The 21138-nt window shown below is 38.1% G+C and overlaps 1 protein-coding gene across 1 annotated transcript in view; it reads left to right on the plus strand.

Annotated features, from left to right (window-relative positions):
- The window catches only part of LOC147030443 (uncharacterized), a 202872-nt gene that overhangs the window by 162286 nt on the left and 19448 nt on the right, over positions 1-21138 (plus strand). Inside the window, exon 7 of the mRNA XM_085874490.1 lies at positions 8820-8898. Coding sequence (XP_085730616.1) covers positions 8820-8898 — 79 coding nt within the window. The remainder of the gene's footprint in view (positions 1-8819; positions 8899-21138) is intronic.

Consider the following 21138-nt stretch of genomic DNA (forward strand, 5'->3'; position numbering starts at 1 on the left):
TTAAAATCCCCTGCCTTGCATTTCCAATTTTGGCTGCATGCTCACTATAATCCCATTTTTGCTATCAGGCTTTTTGCTCCTCCCGACAGCCACTGCTGGCTTTGAGCTGCCCACTCTCACAACTCCCCATTGTCATGAGCCACCAGCTATTCATGACTCAATGCTCCAACTTTCACACAACAAAAATTTCAACTTCAATTGGGGCTCATACTGACATTCTCTCACAATGGCCTGACTCTTTCTAAGTTCCCTACTTTCTTTTAATCCCTGCCCTGCATCCGCTTGCACACATCCTATGTGCAGCAAGTCGAACACCCTGGGCGCCGAGTCAACCTCAACAGGTCCGTCCCGAACACCCTGGGACCCAGCACAACTACCACTGACACCAGCTCGCACTCCTCGACAGACATCGCCTCTCTCACCAGCATAGGCTTGACATGCTGACCGGTGGTCCAACCTCGCTCCCACATAGGCTCGACCTGCTCACCAGCAGTGTGACCACTCCTCGTGTTCATAAATGCCAAGGTGAGCCAATGAAAAAAGCCAAGAATTCACAAGGTTTTGGAAAAGCGATGATAATAGAAAACCTATACGCCAAGAAAACCTATAGAAAACCAAGACGCCAAGGTGAACAACGAATAGCCAAGATCTTGTGAAAAACGCCAAGGAGTGGTCACACTGCTCACCAGCGGTCCGACCTCGAGCAGGATCTCCTGCCACCCCACACGTCGCAGGTTCAGAGACCTGGCTCACTGACTCAGCTCGGCCGTCTGCACGTCCACCAGAGCTGACGTCGGTTCGCACGCAGTCGGATCCCAGTCCATCAAAAGAACCCCTGCTGGATGTAACTGCATAGCCCGTACCACACATGACAGAGGTTCCTTCACACACCGAACCTATCTTCGCCCCCTCTAAACCATTTATATTCTGTCTTGTGGATGGTCTCTTCTCTCTGAAACAGAGTGACATCCGTCCTAGCACAATGTTCTTCCAGGCCATTATTACTTTTCAAACTTGTCCCCGTGGAATTTTCCTGTACCCGCATAAACCGACTTGCCATCCTACTTTTAATCTCTGTCTGTGCCTGTACCCTTAAAATTTCATTGTTTTTATTCATTTCCCCTTTCAATTGCATTTTATTTCTCCCCATCAAACCATTCATTTCTCTCAATTCCTTATTTCCATCCATTTTACCAATCAATTCATTCATAAATACTATTAATTGTTGCGACATGACCTGGGTGGACATCATGCCAGCTTCTTGTGTGGGGGAGGTTCATGCCCTTGGCTCTTACCCACTCGTCCCCACACCCAGCTCACCTCTGAGTACATGTTCACGACCATCCACAATTACGTTGACATCCGCTATTTTGTCCACTTTTCCCATGCGTGTTATAATTGAAAATAAAACCTTTTTTTTTAACACAAACTTTCTTTTAAATTTTCCTTGGGGAGGGTGTCGGGACGAACCCCACAATCTTGATCACCAGATCTCACGTCTGAAACTCCGTTAACACAGTATGCCTTAGCGTCGAGACCTTTCGTCCCGGGAAATAGCCAAATGGTCTGTTACTGCACTGCGTTCAGTTTTTATTCTTCACCATTCCCCAAGGTCACCCAAATGAGCTGAAATTGACGGCACACGCATGGGAAGCAGATAGCTCGAACATGTTTTCTTACCTTTTATGGGCGTTTATTTGTAAAGAAAAGTACAGTACAGGAAGAGGGTAGACAAGACGCTATCATAAACAGTTTGAACCAAGCGATCAAAAGATGCGCAGACAGGAATGAGGGGGCACGCAAACGTATGTACAAGGAATAATAAGTATCCCTCCGTCTTCCGGACCGCCTTTTCCTGCCGCAGGCCGCATCATTGTTTTTTTCCGATCAGTGTGGGATGTTCATACTCCAGGCCGTCTTGCCCGCGGGGCGGCACCAATAAAAACAACAGTCTTCCGGTCTTCTACCTGACTCCACAGCCAATTTCACTGCCATGGCTTGCACATATTTGCCAGACAGATCTTGATGGTCCTACCGAGCCGCTTCAATGTGCCTTAAAACTTCCAATATCTCATCTGGCCTTGCCTTGCAGAAGGGCAGACATTTTACAACCTTACTCTGTCTACCCTGTCTATAAGTTACATACTCTGCCTCCTCAGCATCACGTGTAATAAATGACTTATTCTGACAGGTCCCTTTTCCATGGCAATGTAACCTACTCGAAACATACGGACCACGTTACACTTACCACAGTCCAGCTATGGACCCCCCACCCCCTTCTTCCATATAACAGTACTTTTTATTATCTTGAGCAGAACATTAATTAACTCTTCTTAGACAATTATTAATGGTAATAAAAGACTGGTAAGAAAAATGAATTTATTATCTCTTGAGGTTTTATGGTGGATGAAATTATTGAGTGTCTCAGACTCTAAGAGATGCTCAGAGTAATCAGAAAATTCTGCAATTATTATTCCATTGTAAAATCTGCAAGGGTGGGTTGTAAACATAGGTCTCAGTCAACAAAAGGCCACCTGTTACTGCAGATGGAATTGGTGTTAGTGTGTTCTTGAAACATAACTTACCTCCACATTTCAGCATTTGGTAATATTTATATTCCATGTGAAGCTGTGGAACCCTGCAGCCCATGGGTTCCTGTTAAACACAAATGGATAACATGAGCTGAGTGACATGTGGTGCGGCCACAAGCTTAGTCATCACAAGTACTGGCAACAATCAGGCATGATAGTGAGCAAAATGAACTATGGAAAACTCTAAAAGGGCTATCAATTCATTACATATGCATTTTGTTTTTTACTGAACCTCTTTCCATCCCAATCCTCTCCCAGGTGCTCTCCATCTCTTTATAATAACCTGGGTTCCCTTCCAAGTAACTTCAACACTGGAGGAGGCCATTCGCCCATGAAACCCTGTGCTATTATTACCAAGCCATGATTATCTGTTTGTAATCTGTCCTTTTTAAATGCTGAGCATCAAGCAAGAAAGCAGCACGTACCACTTTTAAAATCTTTGGAATGACTCGGAGGAGGTTCGAACCGCCGAACTCACAGAATCAGAGCGGACAAGCTAACCATTATGGGCACCAAGGCTGGTAATTCAGTCTCCTTTCAAACTCCTTTCTCCACTCCTATCTCACTTCCATACCCTAATTTATTTGTCTCCAATCATCCTCCCTCCTCTTCCTTTTCTCATCTCTAATTTTCTATCTTTAGCCACCCTCCTCCCCATCCATTGCATATGTAATCCTTTGTGTACAATTGCTCCTCAGATGTATGCGGCGACTCATAATCACAGTTATCATACTTATTCCATTAATTACAATGTATCCTTAAATTTATTGTTTTGTAACTACTCCAAACTCACCAACTTTATGGCAACATATTGATTTGTCTCCAAATCTTTGCCTGTAAAGAAACATGAAGGATGCATTATTATACTTAGTGGCCAGCAGGGTATGTACACTGTATTAATATATGTGTTATGAAAAGCAGAGAAAAATAATCCAAATTTGAGATGAACCATTCAACCTCCATGTATGTGTTTCGTTTTTTGCTCACTCTGCAAGACAGTTTGTGCTTTTAAAGGTGTGCATGTGGTATTTAAATTGAGATGTAATGATGATGCCACGAGTTAATCAATTGATGAACGTGTTAAAATGTGGGATAGTTATTACATAGATCACAGGTTTGCAACTTTTACATCACATTTTGCCACGCTAACTGTGGGTAACAGGCCAAAATAATCTTACAACGTGGAGTATCATAACCCACGACTTCCAAGTGAAAAACAAATTCTACAAATTTCAGAAAATTAATTAAAAATACAAATCCAGAACATCTTGGTTGGATAAGTGTCCAGTCCCCTTATAATAGTCATTGTAAATTATCTCTAACTGTGGGTCACTGGCCAAAAACTGTGTTTTGTGGTCTGATGAAACCAGGATGGAACTTTGTGGCCTAAATGCAAAACGTTGCGTTTGGCGCAAACACAACACAGCACATCACCCAAAGAACACCATCCGTACTGTGAAGCTTATTGGTGGCAGCATCATGTTATGGGGACGTTTCTCATCAGCAGGGACTGGGGCACTTGTCAGGATAGAAGGGAAAATGGATGAAGAAAAATACAGAAAAATCCCAAAGGAAAACCTGCTGCCCTCTGCAAGAAAGCTGAAATTTGGATGGCAGTTCACCTTTCAGCATGACAACGACCTGAAGCACACAGCCAAAGCTGTACTGGAGTGGCTAAGGTACAAAAAGATGAATGTCCTTGAGTGGCCCAGTCAGAGCCCTGACCTAAATCCAAGCAAAAATCTGTGGCATGACTTGAAGATTGCTGTCCATCAACACTCCCCACTCAACTTGGCTGATCTTGAACAGTTTTGTTCAGAAGAATGGGCAAATATTTCCCAATCAAGGTGTACAAAGTTAGTAGAGTACACAGCTGTAATTGCTGTCAAACGTGTTTCCACCAAGTATTTACTCAGGGGGTGGTCACTTATCCAACCAAGATATTCTAGTTTTGTATTTTTAATTAATTTTCTGAAATTTGTAGAATTTGTTTTTCACTTGGAAGTTGTGAGTTACGATGTTTAAATTAAGGTGGGAAAAGTCTGATTTTAATGAAATTTAATTCCAGCTTATAAGGCAATAAAAGGTGAAAATTTTGAAAGGGGGTGTAAACTCTTGATAGGCATTGTTGGAAGGTATGGATAGGTGATATATATATATATATATATATATATATATATATATATATATATATATATATATATATGTATATATATATATGTATATATATATAAATATATAAATATATATATATATATATATATATATATATATATATATATATATATATATATATATGTCATGATTGTGATGTCTGTGCGAGGGTTTGATCAAAAAGTGAATGTCCTGTCAGTGTTTGTGCATTGCTGACGATACAACACTCTTCATCCCTCAAAATAATAACACTGGTTAGTGGTTATGTTCCTGTGTCTGCTCCACCATCCTCTTTTCTACTTTTAATTTGCTACCCATCTCCCTTCCCCCAACACACCCCACCTCATCCCATCCAGTAAAATTTGGTAAATGGTGAAAATTTCGTTGGCACAGATGATTAATCTTGTAAATATTTTCAAGTGCCTGTGTGCTTGTTTGTGTTTGTGCATTTGTACATTACTCTTTCATAGCTAAACCGTAGCACCTCGAGCCCCCAAATTCTGGTTGTAGGTACGTCAGAATCTGGGCAAGGTCTTAATGGTCTGCCTACCCCACAAGGCAATTTTCTGTATGTACGTGTGTGTGTGTGTGTGTGTGTGTGTGTGTGTGTGTGTGTGTGTGTGTGTGTGTGTGTGTGTGTGTGTGTGTGTGTGTGTGTGTGTGTGTGTGTGTGTGTGTGTGCGCATCTGAAAATCACAGGGAAAAAATGACTGGGCCGATCTCAACCAAATTTTGTGGATGTTTCGGGGGTACCCAGGGTTCAGGTCATGAGCACAACCTCTCCACCTCCACAAACTGCCCCCCCCCCCACCTCCGCAAGGTGACTATCTGTATGTATGAGTGTTTGTATGTCTGAAAATCAAGAAACTGACCTCAAACAAGGAAATGAAGCCATTTTGCCCATCAATGCCATGATGCACTCCTGGTGTATTTTTGCTACTGCTTTAAACATCAATTTTCTATATGATTTACGAAAATATAAATAACCCGATCTTGATTGGGTGCTGGGAACTTTTTTCCCCGGGCAGCGCCGGGTACCCCAGCGACAAGACAGATGAATTTAATTGATGGGATATGGATGAAACACAAATATGATAAGCCAAATCGGCCTCCTGCTGTGTTCACATTCCTTGATGTGTACAGTCCAGTTCCGTGCAGTGTTAGTGAAAGGATCCAAACTGTGATTGTTACCAAAGTTAGGCCATCACATTTTTGTAAGTTATATAAATGATTGTTAATAATCCTGCCTTACTCCATATTGTCCCAATACTTTTATAAATATGGTGTACAGCTTATAGGTCTTGGAAACTATGATCCTTTTTCAGAATTTAATAGCCCTTCTATAGGGAGCAAAAATAGTTCTGACAACAAGATTTATTATTTTTCTAAAATAAGGTTTGCTACAATGTCAACAAGCTGTCAAAGTATTTTCTTTAAAGGTAATAATTTCGCACGACATGAATATAGTGGCTTTTTGTTGTTTTTTGGGTACAAAGCCAAGGCTTGTGGAATCGCTGAACAGATCAGGAAGCAACAAAACAAAAGGAATAGTAGAAAGAAAGGGGGGGTGGGGTGGCACCAACAACAGAGTTGAAGGACAAAGTGTAGGGAGACTTTGACAAATAACGGGTGTGGGGAGGAATGAGGGGCAGGAGATGACCCCTGGGGTGGAGAAGATGGATACAGAAGCAAACTCTCAGGAAAGAAAAGAATGAAAATTTTGAAGGAGGTGGCCTGGGGGTGAGGGGATGGGGGTGGGAGGGAGTGGAGGTTAATGTGGGCAGAAAAGATCATGGTTTTAGATGGGGGATAATCTGAGATGGTGGTGAATAGCTGTTTTGAACCCCTGGAGTGAAGAATGAGATTGAAGAGAATGTGGGAGTTGGTGCCACAGGTGGGAAAAAGAGAAACAAATGAGTGGAGGCGAGCTGTGTTTTCTGAATCATATATTGGTGGTTTATCGATTTTTTTTTAATTTTTTTTTTTAAACAGCATGATAAGTTCATTAAGTATTATCAACAGGGTCTCGGATTGATGTAAATATGAGGTCATTTATAACATAATTTGCTCGAATCTACTGTGCTGGAATAGAATGACAATACATGCAGCAGTTCAGCATCTTCCCTCCTGAGTGACATGAGGCTTCCCCTCTTGCATGATGTTCAGTTTGTGGTGTGTTTCTTTTTTCTTTATACAAGATCGAGGCTCATGGAAGAGTGGGGTGACAGAGAGTAAAAGGCAACTTACTGACAGTAGGATCGTCGGGCCACATATGGAGAAAAACAAGTAAAGGAATGAACGAAAACAAAAAGGAGAGAGGAGAGAGGAGAGAGGAGAGAGGAGAGAGGAGAGAGAGAGAGACTGAGACTGAGACTGAGACTGAGACTGAGACTGAGACTGAGACTGAGACTGAGACTGAGAGAGACTGACTGTATCCTGCAAGGAAGAGGGCATTGTTCATGTGAGTAGAAAAGATCATGGGAATGGATGGGGATGATATAATAGGATATTACACTGCCTGTTTGAAGCCATGAAGGAAGGAGTTTAATTTAACTGCATCCAGAGGACAGTTCTACATTGGGGAAAAGTGACGAACAAAAGAGTAAGCCAAAATTATGGGAGTTTAACCAGGAGGGTTTTACTAGAAAAGTGCATGCATGCATCCTGGAGTATCTGGGGTGGGCTAGATGACTGAGAGAGTCAGAGATAGACTGGAGGAGAGGTAGTAAAAAACAAACAGAGGCCACCGATCTGTCTGTTATTTAAGGGAAACAGGCCTTGTGCTTTGAACTTATTGTGGGAGAAGCCAATAACACTGACAAATTTAGATTTCACAGAAATGAGGAGAGACCATGATGTATGCACCAGCCCAGAGCAGAGAGCAGTACTCCATTGAGCTACAGACAAAGGCTTTCTATTACAAGGAATTTCAACGCAGAAGGAAGTCATTGGGCCAATCATGCTTGCACAATCCTTCCAATATTATAATTGGAATATAAGTAAAGGCCATGACGAGAAGGAGGCCATGAATGGATTGTAAGTACTCCCCTATTCCCAATACTTATAGATACAGTAAGTTGCTGATTTACGTTGTTTCGATTGAACATCATTAATACATAATGGAACAATGGATGATTTAAGTTGCATGAGTCCCATATAACATCGTTCAAAATTCGAAGAAAAAAATATCGTCGTTCAAAAAAAAAAAAACTGCCTCCAAAACATCTCATCACCAAGAAAATGGCTGTAGCTTTCAGCTTCTTTGAAAGAGGGATTGCCATCTTCACTGAAAACAGCCCCAATATGGAATCCAGCAGCAAATTCCAGAGAGTCGTAGAGGATGTCATGTGGTGCTACAAGGAATTGTATAAAATGAAGAAAATGCAAGCAGTCCAGACAAGTATCAGCAGCTTCTTCAAGCCCTCCACACCAGCACCAGCACATTCAGAAGGTTGTGCATCAACCTCAGCAGAACGATCAACTTCAGCTGCATCCACTGGACCGTTGTACACAACCTTCAGGTCCTGTATGGTATCCACAGAAACGTCAGATTCTGTGTTTCAGATGACGAGGCTTTAAGGGCTGCCTTTCCCTCCCTGTAGACCCTTCAGTAGATGATAAATTGGGTTTCTGGGACTCCCATTCAAATGAATGGGGAAAAAGGGAAAAAAAACTTTCTAATTCAAGCCCCAAAAGCCCAAAATAGGAGACTGATTTTCTCCTGACCTATCCCCTTCGCTCCCATAAAAGCAAATGTAAAATTGAGACGATGAAAGATTAAGACTCACTGATAAAAGCACTTCTTCTCTTTCATATTTTCATTCCACTCAAAGAGTGAACCAACGAATATTTGCCCATGTTCTACTTTTGGGAATAACTTAATTTTCTTATAACATTCATTTCCATTGAGTGTGTATATATATATATATATATATATATATATATATATATATATATATATATATATATATATATATATATAATGTGTGTGTGTGTGTGTGTGTGTGTGTGTGTGTGTGTGTGTGTCTGTCTTTGTCTTTGACTCATTATTCTAATTTTTTATTTATTTTTCAGTTTAAACACCTGTCTGGATGAACGAAACACACAACTTGATCTTCTGGAGGAATCTGACACGACACTCTATCTTCTGGAGGTAAATGTTATATTTATTATTTTATTAATATCATGATATAATCATCTTTATATACCCCAATTGTTCTTAACTCTTCGTTTTGAACAGAATATGTTGATCGAGTTTCAAAACTAAAACAAACCATCAGACTGCTGCGAAAAAAGATTTTGTTCAATGTTATTACTATTGTTTAATTATAAATGCTTTCCTGATAATTATCTGATTTTGAATTACAAGAAAATAATAAAGGAGATGTAAAGGGGAGGGAGATGGGTGGGGGTGGAGGTTGGGAGATGGTTAGGGTTGGGGGGTAGGTGCGCTCCCCCAACGACCCACCACCCCCCTCATCCATCTCCCCTCCACTCCCCGTGTGCGTATGGGGAAGGGTGGGGGTGGGATGAGGGGGTGGTGGGTTAAAGGTGGGGGCACACAAGGGGGTGGGGCTTGGGTGGGTGGAGCTTGTGTGGGTGAGTGGGGCTTGTGTGGGTGGGGCTTATGTGGGTGGGTGGGGCTTGTGTGGGTGGGTGGGGCTTGTATGGGTGGGTGGGGCTTGTGTGGGTGGGTGGGGGTGGGTGGGGGTTGTTTGGATGTGGCTTGTGTGGGTGGAGCAATTTTTTTATTAAATAAACACGTTGTGTGTGGGAACTAATAAACTAATCACTAATTATGTGGATATGATGGATGTAGATGTGGCTTATGTGGGTGTGGTTTGCGTGGATGTGGCTTATGTGGGTGGGGCTTGTGTGGATGTGGCTTTTGTAGGTGGGGCTTGTGTGGATGTGGTTTGTGTGGGCCAAGTCAAAATGGGGTGGAGTTAAAAAAAGAGGCAGAGTCAAAAAAAAAAAATTTCAATTTACCTTTGTCTTTTGTAATTCCTGCGAATAAAATGAACCTAAAATATCTTCCCCCTTTAAATCACATAAATTGTCAGTCCAAGGAACTGTACCGACGTCGACATCAACAATTTAAAAAAGTTCATTTGTCCATCGCTTGGTCTAACCTTTTTGAAAATGAGATTTCCACCTGTATATTCTTACTGGCTATCGAGTGCAGCCTGTGGCTGCTGGTTGCATCATTGTTTGGGACGCAGCTTTTTGCCACTAATGCAGTGTCCCTTTATCAGTACACTGGTGCTCATTTTGCCGACCTCAGAAAGATGGCAGGCTGAGTCAACCCTCTGGTGTATTAATTCAGCGGCCCAACGGGGCTTGAACTCAGGATCCTAGGATCCCAAGCTGCCGCCCTCGCCACTAAGCCAACACCAGGCTTTATATTCTTACGATATCACCAACTTTTAACTGAGGCTTTCTGACATTAATCTCTTTTTCATATTCAAATTTTGGAAATGTTTCTGATGGCTTCGTTTTCGTTGAGGTATGAATTGTGTCATTGTACTTATCTTCAATGTCCTGAATTAAAGACAACCATTGTTGAGAACCGAGTTGTGTGAATTTTTTATATAGTCTCTCTTTTAAAGTGTGATTAAAACGCTCAATAACAACCGCTTTTCCTTCATTAAAGGTAGTGTATAATGTAATGTTGTTATTTTTAAGAAAATTCATAAATGTTTTGTTCTATAACTCTGTACCCTCATCAGTCCACAATTTTTTTAGGTTTTCTCTTGCTTTTATTAAATATCTGTTGGAAAGCTAACATAAGAGTATTACCTGTTTTGTTTTTCAAAGGAACAACCCATGCATATGTACTCCTCAGATCAATAACAGTTAAAGCATACTTGTACCCCTTATCATTATTGAGTTCACTTAAACCAGCGGACCAGATATAATCAACTTCCTTGGAATAAACCTTCCTTCTATGAAACTTTGTGATTATTGGCTTATGTAATTCATCAGCTAATTGCTCTTAAATCTTAATGACATAATTAGAGCCAATAAGTTTTTTGAATTTGCAAGCCCAAGTTTCAATTTAGCACTGATCATCTTCTTCACGATGAACCTATCACCTTTTTCTCTCAAGGTTGGATTTTGTATCAGAGACAAATTAACAAACATTTCTCTATCGGCTTCATGTTTTTCTTCCAACGTTGTGCCATTTCCATAATCAATATCATGCCTCATAAACACTTCATCAACCCTATTGATAGGTTTGCTTCACGGTTTAGGATTGTCAGCCTCATCTAATCTTTTATTCAAGTTTGTTCCTGGACCACACAAAGAATACCCTGGTGGATGTAATTCCCCTGGTATTCCAGTTGTTGTAAATTTACTTCCTGATAAAAACTTTTGTATATCTCCCCCTTGTTTGTGTTTGGTGAATTCACTCTTTTTTGAGCCACACACCGAACATGTACCTTTTTGTATAACCCTATTATTTTTACTTTTAACATCTGAGATATATTTACTCTTGGTTTTCTTTTTACATTTTAGACAATAACTCATTTATTTATGTGAAAAATTCCGACAGAGTGCGAAAACCTTTTTAGTTTCCAACATGCACATTTGAATCTTAATTTTTAAATCATAAAGAATCCTTAGAAATGTCTTCAATCTCTCCTCCATTTATTAAGCAAAAAAATGTAAAACTTTAATCAAAGTCAATTACTTCAACATCATCAATAATATAATCTTTTCCTTCTTTCTCTTCTTTATCTCCACTTTCTCGTTTAAATCTTCTCCCTGAAACCGATGTTAATAGTCTTGACGCATATATTTCTAATAGACTTGCCAATTCTTTGTTTTCCTCCTTGGTGCATTGAGATTTATTTATTTTCTGTAATACCTTTGATCTTTTTATAATCTCACTGGTTTCCGTATTTTTATATTTATTTATTCTTTCTCTTTCCTCCCTCTCCCTCTCCCCCTTCTCTCTCTTCTCCCTCTCCTCCTCTCTCTTCTCCCTCTCCTCCTTCTCTCTTGTCTCAGTTTCTTCAACTCCTTCCTCATCCCTCACTATCCTTGAACCACTTTCATCCCATAGAATATCATACATATATTCATCTGGATTCTGCGATACTCTTGAATCCACAATTATTTTTCTCATAATATGAAACCAATAATATTTGTTGATGATTTCTAAAATAGTTTTATATTTCATCACCTTTAGAAGTTCATTTTTATTTCATATTTTAATCAAATCTCTATTTGTTGGTTTTTTTAACATCAGTATAAGGCCAGTTTTTAATTGAAAATTGTTGCCCGTGTCTATGTTCCAATTCATAAGGAATGTAAAACCGAACACCCTTTTCTTGTAGTTATTCTTGAATGCAAAAATTATAATTTTCTTGAAGTCTTCTTGCTGTCATTTATGTATCAGAATTATATGTCAGATTAATATGATGACACGTAATACTGTTGTGGTGCCGGGTATCAGCTGCGAGCACGACCGCTAGATGGAGCAGTTGTCGGCTCCACCGATCACCCGGAATTTATAAGTCATCACCCCGGATAACTCTGGAGCCAACGGGTCCCTTATCGGACCAAAGTTCGCCAATAGATCGACCACGTGGGGTAGGGTCGATTGCCAATTTCAATTTACATAAATACCCACGTCCAAACTACCAGGGAAATTCACCCTCGACGATGCTCGTACGGAACAAGCCACTAGCATACTCGAACTGTGTGCGACCCGAGCGGATGGTCACCGAGCTTCCGTCAGTCCAAATGTCCCTTTACAGCGGCAACAACCTGGCTAATTCTCTAACACGCACTGTGTTAAACCAATAAAAGAAAGACAAAAACGAACCGATACATTTAACACATGGGTTTATTTTTAATGGGGCAGGGAAGCACGCAAGAAGCAGAGTTATCCGAATATAAGAGGCACGTATGTACAGCAAGGCACTTATACAATTTCTACTTACTGGACTGGCACCACAAACACACACACGCACACACACCCAAAATAAATGGACCCAAAGTGGTCTTTATTGAGGCCTCCAGCTCGGAAAGAAAGGGCGAGCTGAAGACCAGATTCTGCCTCGGACCTGTCCACCTCATGTGGTCTTTGCGCTGATTCGAACCAGGCACCAGCGAGAGGCGAGCCAAATGCAGACACCGGCGGGATGAGTTGAGGGATCACTGCAACGCGCCCAGAACCAGCGATGAGACGAGAGCCAGAAGAACACCAGCGACACGAGTCCAGGAGCGGCTACCACAGGAGACCAGGTGACCACAAGAAGAAAGAGACGAAGACGAAGAAGACCCTTTTCACACCGCCTGTCCCGTCTATTTCTACTCGCCCCTCGTCGGGGCGGGGGGAACGCGTCTCACCCCTCCGCGCACCTCATTCGCGGGGGAACTCCGTTTCCTCTCCATCATTAGTCGGGGGACATGTCGGGCATCTTGATTCCCTGCCCCCCGAAGAGGCTGTGCTTCTCTTGGACCTCGCTCTATGCCCTTTGACTGACTTACGGCCACCTGGTCCCCGATCTGCCGAGGATTTGCAAGGGAGACGTCAGGCCTTCGTGAACTCCACCCACGTACGTGCTGCCACGCATGTGCTTGCTGGTGAGCTCTGGGAGAATGCAGCGAGAAGAGCATTGTTGCTGAAGATGGTGTTGACGTAAAAATCCTAACTATAAAAATAACTCACAGTGCAAGTACATTTATTCATCCATTAGATGAGGGAAAGGGAGCTATCTATCCACATTCACTTATCAAAATAACTGAGCTATAGGACCTGAATGGTGTGTGCTTATGGCTTCCAGATTCGCAACAATATCACGCCATCTTCCTGTTGTTAAATCAGTTTGTATTCCTCGACTTTGTATAATTATCCAATTTCCTTCCTTCTTTGTCATATAAACTATTGCTTCACCATCATATAATTTCTTATTCCCGAAATCGTGTATTTGTTGTTTGCTAATTGTGCTTCCACATATCTCCTGATTCTTACCAAGAGGATAATATTCTTCTTTACGAGACTGATAAAAATCGTGTAGGTCTTCTCGGTTGAATGAAAAAAACCAATTATATCCAAAATAACACATATTATACCTCCATTTCTCTATTCTCATATTAACTATTCTTCCTTCTTTATAAAATACAATACAAAGCAGAGTATTGAATTTAATAAGAAAAGGTGTATGGTTTGTTGAACCAGGGGTTGTGGTTTTAAATTATACTCCTTTAACAAAACAAGCCATTTTATTGAAGGATATATATTGTGATAAATCACTTTATCTCACCAAGTCATTCACGTCAGTCGGGCTTGGATAATTTAATAATTTATAAGCGTTTTTCATATTAATATTTTTTGCTATATGATATTTCTGTCATTCAGCCTGTGCCTTTGTGTAATAATTTGATAAATCAATATCCAGTTATTGGGATACACCAAAGATAGAACCATCTTCACCAACATAAGTCATTTATATTAGATTAAAAATAATGTCATAAAAATTTTTATTTTTGTTGAGTTGAAATAACACATAGAGACATAATTGACCACAACACTTGGAATTTAATTCTTGGACTTGAAATGTTTGATAAACACCATTCTGTAAGAATTTTATTACTTCAACAGGTGGTGGAAGACCAAAACTATCAAAATAATATTTGTCTTGACGATTAAAAATACAAACCCAATGAGAACCGTTCCCATTATTATCTTCTAAGTTCATAATAATATTCTTTGTATGTTAAGACATGTTTGTTAATTCATCTCTCATACAAATAACCACATTATGAATTTTTAATTTCTTACAATATTTGATAAGTTCTAAATTTGATGTTGTATTCTTTCCAAATTATTTAACCACTTAACTAATAAATGCTCATTTATTTATTAGAAATATATAATCCATTACCCCTTTTAGTTAATTTTACACCTGCTTGTGCGATAGAAGAAAGCATATCTCCAACTAACAATCTCGCTTTATCAGGCAGACTTTCAAGTTTTTCAGCAAAATCTACAATTACACCACTTCCACGAGTTTGTTTCTCCAATTCTTAGTTATGTCTTTTCAATTATTTTTGAGCCCGGAGTTGAGCCTTCCTTTCGTTGGCAGTGTTCACCGCTGCTGAAATACCACTCAATGCTCCAGCTGCACTTAAACCAGAAAATAACGGAATTAGAAATGGAAGAAATCCTCCACTCGTCTTTCTTGTTGAATATTTCTTCAACATTGGTTTTGACATTTTAATTTTAAGTGAGCCAGTATTGTTCAGATTTTCACCTGTTCTCTTGTGAGCAAAACATGAATTCTTACTGCTCCTTTTCTCTGAATTATATTAACGTTAATCATACAAGGCTTTTGATTTTGAACACAAGATGATAGTTCATGAAGATTGATTTGATTAACATATACCCCAGTTGGCACTTTACTACTCATTTATTTATCAAAAAAATTATGTGAGACTAATCATAACACCATTATCTCTATTAATCTGTAATTCTGTTTCTTCCAAAAGCAACCAATATGTATCAACTTCTTCACTCTCTTCTCTTTCAATGTATAGGGAAGTATCCACTCAATTAGACTTTATAGTTTCCTTTTGAGCACTCAGGTCAATCGCATAGATTGTATACAGACTTTTCAATGCTGTCATTTCCAAAATGGGTTCTTTATTTCCATTGCTTTCACACAACTTTTGGTAAGAGTTGTATGCTTCAGCATAATCATTTTTTCCCCAATTAATTTCCAATCTGTCTCGTGGATAAAATGTTCCATCTCGAGAAACGCGAAGTTGTTTGACTTTAGCATTATCACTCATTGCATTATTCTTATCAGTCGCAGTATCACCATCTGGTTTTTAAAAAAATGAGCCACTTATATCGTGGCTTTCCTTCCAGAACATCCAAATTCCACATGCAAGTGGTTTTGTTCAGTTTAACGTCTTGGCATCTTCTTTTAAGGTGTGATACATTGAGTGGCTTCTTTGAGCTTTGTCTTCTATTCGACATCTCTTCTTTTTAAGATTAGGAGTATATTCACTAATATACCAACTAATTTAATCAATTAGAAATTTATTCTGAGCAGCAAAAGCATTAGCCACACCAAAAAGCAATCTATTTTCATTATCAATCCTTTGCAGTTGAAATCTAACTTCAAGACAATACAGAACTTTCTCATGATCACAAAATCCAAATATACCTTTAAGAGGAACTGCCACAGTAAAACTATTACCTCTTTTTGTATCATCATTACTCATTCCTTTCCTTTGACTATATCCAGGGTCTGTGTTTGTTCCCGTTGCCATGTCAGGAATAAAACCTTCAACAGCCCCCTTTCCCGATCTATCCCTAAATGAATATAGTGAAATTTCATCATTTCAGATGTAGCAGAGACATAATCAACCGATTCAACTTCTTGTGTTCCAATATACAAACGAGCACTATCAAACATTTTCCAGAAGAAATCATTTACGAGTGTAGCATTTGTGGTATTCGCAGCCTCAGTGAATGTAAATTTACACAACAAGAAACTTTCGGCTTGATTCAAATAAGTTTGTTGATTATTTATTTCAAAACTCTTTGTTCCATTTGTATTCCAGTCTGTTCCAGTTATGGCATTTACCTTGAAGTCGTCTTCTTTTTAGTGGAGTTTGAGATGACAATGGTATCATCCAAATCATAGATGCTATCAATTGCTTCCATACTTGTATTTATTAACGAAAAAAGATGTTAAAACTTTTGAAACCCTGACTCAAGTATTTGAATTATTTTCTGTCGTTCTTGGGGAGACAACTGAGTTTTGCCTTTCTTAATTTCTTTTCTTGCTTGCAATTTATGAGATTCCTTTTGGACATCTTTTATACTCTTTCTAGCACATGCTACATTTCCCACAGCAGAAGCAGTTGAACCAATTAGGTCTTTATGTTCAAGAATAGTTGAACCTATACCCATTAGAGTATCCATTATCCCATCTCTTTTTTTTCTAAATTGATGTCCTTCACCCCTTTGTCTCTTAGGTTTATAGTATCCTCGACCAAGATACATACCTTCACCCTTTTAGTAAGGGGAAAGGAACATCCCATCCCCTGTAATTATTTTATATTTTCCCAACTCGTGTTTCCTCACAATAATCATCGTATTTATTTATTGGAAAACTTCACGTCGGTGAATTCTGATTGATATAACTTCTCCATTAAAAGAAATCATCCGATTATCTTGGTCGGTTATCCTAAAATTTACTCTGTGCATGGTTTTTCCTGACACAGGGAGATAAACCAAATTTTTTGGTTCCATATTGAATTTATAACCAATTGGGGTTGAGTTTGCACTGAATGAAAATATTGTATTTGTTCTTATTCCATCATTATAAGCGCCATCAATCAAATCACAGTGAATTAATACTGAATTTATGCCTGAGGATATTTGAATGACATTGTCCTGTAAAATGTCCCATTAGTTTCAATTTTTGAGGAGAAACCCAACAACTCTCTAAATGACTTATCAATTGTGAAATCAACCTTGTAGTTATTTTTAAGTTTTCATCGTTAATTTTGAAGTATGTTTTTGAATATCAATAACAATATTTTTTGGTTCATCGCCCTGTTCTTTCATGAGGCGAGCAATTTCGGAAGATATTTGAGAAATCTCATATGCTCCGGGTGAAACTGTTATCGTTTTGTATCCACTTCCCAGATTATAACTAAACTTGTCATTTTTCTCAGTGATATTAAACAAGGTATTTTAAGTTTCCATCGACAATGAAGATGCCTCATGTGCTTTTGTTGCGTCAAATTGTAGTGGTTATGGGAATTAAGATGTGTGGTCGCTTGTTGTGAAATTAAAACTAAGGATTGTGCTTCTCATCTTATTAAATATGAGATAAAATGTCTTTGTATTGACATTTATTTATTATTTTCTTGTTCATCAACTGGTCTAAAATGGCTGATGCTTCATTAAAACAATTATTTCCAGCCTTCTTACGACCTAACAGCAATAACAGTCTATTAACTAATTGTGATGGGTCATTTGGAAGAAAACTACCACCTGAACCAAGGCTACTTATAGCTTGAATAATGTGTTTCTCCTTCTCATTCTTCCTACATTTACCAGATTCACAAACCCTCTAATTAAGAGAGTCCAGCGTTCATTCGTTTGTATATTGGAACACAAGAAGTTGAAGCGGTTGATTATGTCTCTGCTACATCTGAAATGCAGAAATTTACACTATATTCATCTTTATTTTTCATATCCAATGGTTTAACAAAATACTTTGATTCATCCCTCACAGTTGAATCTTGTTTTCCATCTTTTGTTAGAAGAAACATTAATCTTGGAGTTAGTTTAACAGGGGGCTGAGCAGAACTCAAAAACCTTAATTCATCATTATATATCAATCCCTTTTCTTGAACAAGATTAAATATTGCTGGTTGTTCTGTTGGAATGAGTCCTGCTTTGGTTTTTTAATCCACTGAATATTCATTATTTTGAAGAGCCTTCACAATATAATCAGGGGGTTGATTAATCTCTTCCAGTTGTTGAAATAATCCATCATCATATTCTAATTCTCCTACATGCTCTATTTCTTCCTCTGTCATATGACTGAAATCTTTTAACATTTGAAATTTTTTAGGAGTATATTCTATTGTGGGAACTGTGGAAGCATCTATAATTTTTTATTGGGAAGTTTTTAAAAGTGGTTTAAAAATTTATCTTGTTTTCTTTCAAATGCTTCTTCACTTGTTAATTTTTGTCTGCGTTTCTTCATTATGTCTTCCTGTTGTTTTACAACTTTTGAAACCAACTCTTGATGCTCCTTAAATCTTCTTGCTCTTTCTTTTGCATCCATTTATTTATTGGAAAATATAATTCACAGAATTATAATGGTCAACAGGGAAATTTTCCTTTACTTCATCATTAAAGTAGATGTGTTCAAATAAATACTTTTCTTTAAATATTTCATCAAATTCTTAATTAACATAAATACGAGTTGTAATTTCTTCTTCACTAATATTTGTATCTCTGCTTTTCATACATTTGCATTGAGTTTCTTCATGAACATCAAAACCGAATGAGAAAATCTTAACCCCATTACCACTCAGATGTTTAATAATTTGTCTCATTCCTGCTGGATTGGTTTCTCAAATCCCAAGACCACCAGATTTTAGTTTCTTTAACTCACTCTTACAATGTGAATATTTTGTTGTTCCAAGAGAAACCTCCTCAAATATTTGGCCTTCATTCCTCAATCGCATGTGTTCCTCCACTGAAATATAGGAATAATCTTCACCTTCTACTTCTCCAGGTCTTATTGCTCGAGTAAGCCTGGTGTTGGCTTAGTGGTTGGGGTGGTGGCTTGGGATCCTCGGGTCCTGAATTCAAGCTCTGTTGGCCGCTGAATTAAAATACACAAGGAGGTTGACTCAGCCTGTCATCCTTCCGAGGTCGGCAAAATGAGCACCAGTGTACTGGTCAGGGGGACACTGCATCAGCAGCATAGCCGTGTCCCAACCAATGATGCAACCAGCAGCCACAGGCTGCACTCGATAGAGAGATTGCTCGAGTTGTTGTTGATACAACACGAACTACACGGTGCTTTTTAAAGCAAATTTACAATATTTTCATTTGTACTATTCAAGAACCTTGATTTATGAAAAAAATTTTCCAGAAGCAGATTTACCCATAAGATTTATGATAATAGTTGCCATTTATATATGTAATTGCTTATAAAATAAAAAAATATATCCCTTAATATCTCATCTTATTTCACAACAATATATTGATATTTTTCAGTCGCGTACTTCATATAATCCCAAAATTTCTTTTTACTGCATAATGTCGAACAATTGTTTCTCCAAAAGTTGTTTATATCTATTGAATTTAACTTGAATAAAATAAAAGTATTAGCATTGTTTCTTATTAAGCGACGAGGGAGTTGAAAGTATGATTGACTAAGATAAATACAATTACAAGAAGAATGTCTCCCTCTTGTGTCGTAGCTATCCATTACCGTTTGGTTTCTCTCATTAACACAATCATCAAAGATAACGAGGTTCTTTTTTGATTTATCCAAATCATGGGTATAAGGTATATCATCTGTATTATCACTAAGAATACAAGTTATCGGCTTTGATTTCTTTTTATTTCTCTGTGTATCACAATTGTATTATATCTTCAATGTTGTCATCATTTAGTTTGTTTTGAAGTTTAAATAAACCGATTATATCTTCTTTTTGAAGACCAGCATTAAAACCTTGTGAGAGTAGTTGATACTCAGGTTGAAAACTCGACTTTGTGAAAATTATTAAATTATCATAATCTAAAAAGTTGGGAGTAAGGAGCATCTTTAAAAGTAAGCAGGATTTTTCCACATCCGCTTGAACCAACTATGAGACATCTTCATGAATTTGGAAGATTTTTATGGTTAAATTTTATCTTATTTTCCCAAATGTGTAAAAAATCATTCATTTTTTATATTTGGAAAACAGGTTATTCAATTTTTTGGGGCTTTTTTGGAAACTATGTTTTATCCGAAGTTCAGCTTTAATTTCAAGATAATCCATTATTTTATTTATACAATATCTTGTGTTGATATATCCCTGAAAATGCCAATCGTTAATAATATAAATCATCAATCCATGAAACATGGTCGTCATTTGTTCAGTCTCTTCTCTTGTAAGAAAAGGAGTATTATCACCCTCATACTTTACATTCATTTCTCGAATCAATCTTGTTAAGTAATTTATTTTTGGTGTAAATCTCAAAGAATTATATTCCCTTTTATATATTTTATTATCATTAATTAGAAGATAATCACAGAACATACATTGTTTATAGGCTTTTGACTCTGTTTAATCCCCGTCTTTCACACGCAGGACAATACTCAAATTTTCATGTGGAGAATCAGGAAATTCAAGAGGCTCAAAATCTAATAAACTATTCATATTTATAAAGTAAAACTTTAGTTCAAATAAAATTCATCTTTGGTGCTTTCACAATCATCTATAAAACTACTTTCATAACTATCATTTGAACACAAACTCTCAGTCTGACAACTGTCTTCTGTTCCAACAGAGATACTATCATAACTCTCATAATCTTCAAAATCTTCAGTTGAATAATGACTCGTATTTAATTAGTAGAAAAAAACATCACCATCTGTATCTATATAGTTTTTTCATGAACAGATTCAACTACTACATTTTTTATATTAAAGGTAATTTTAAAATGATCCTTAACTACTATTGAACGAAATGTCATTTCACCTGATATATTAACATCCTTTATTTCATCAGGATTTACATCTTTAGGGTTGTGGAAAACAATACAAATTTCTCCTTGCATATTACAGATGGTCTTATCTTTTCTTTCTAAAGGTTCATCCATAAGGTTTTTCTTTTTTGATACTTT

This window comes from Eptatretus burgeri, chromosome 3 (genome assembly GCF_056783735.1).
Source record: "Eptatretus burgeri isolate ZD-2024b chromosome 3, Ebu_testis_v1, whole genome shotgun sequence".
NCBI lineage: Eukaryota > Metazoa > Chordata > Myxini > Myxiniformes > Myxinidae > Eptatretus > Eptatretus burgeri.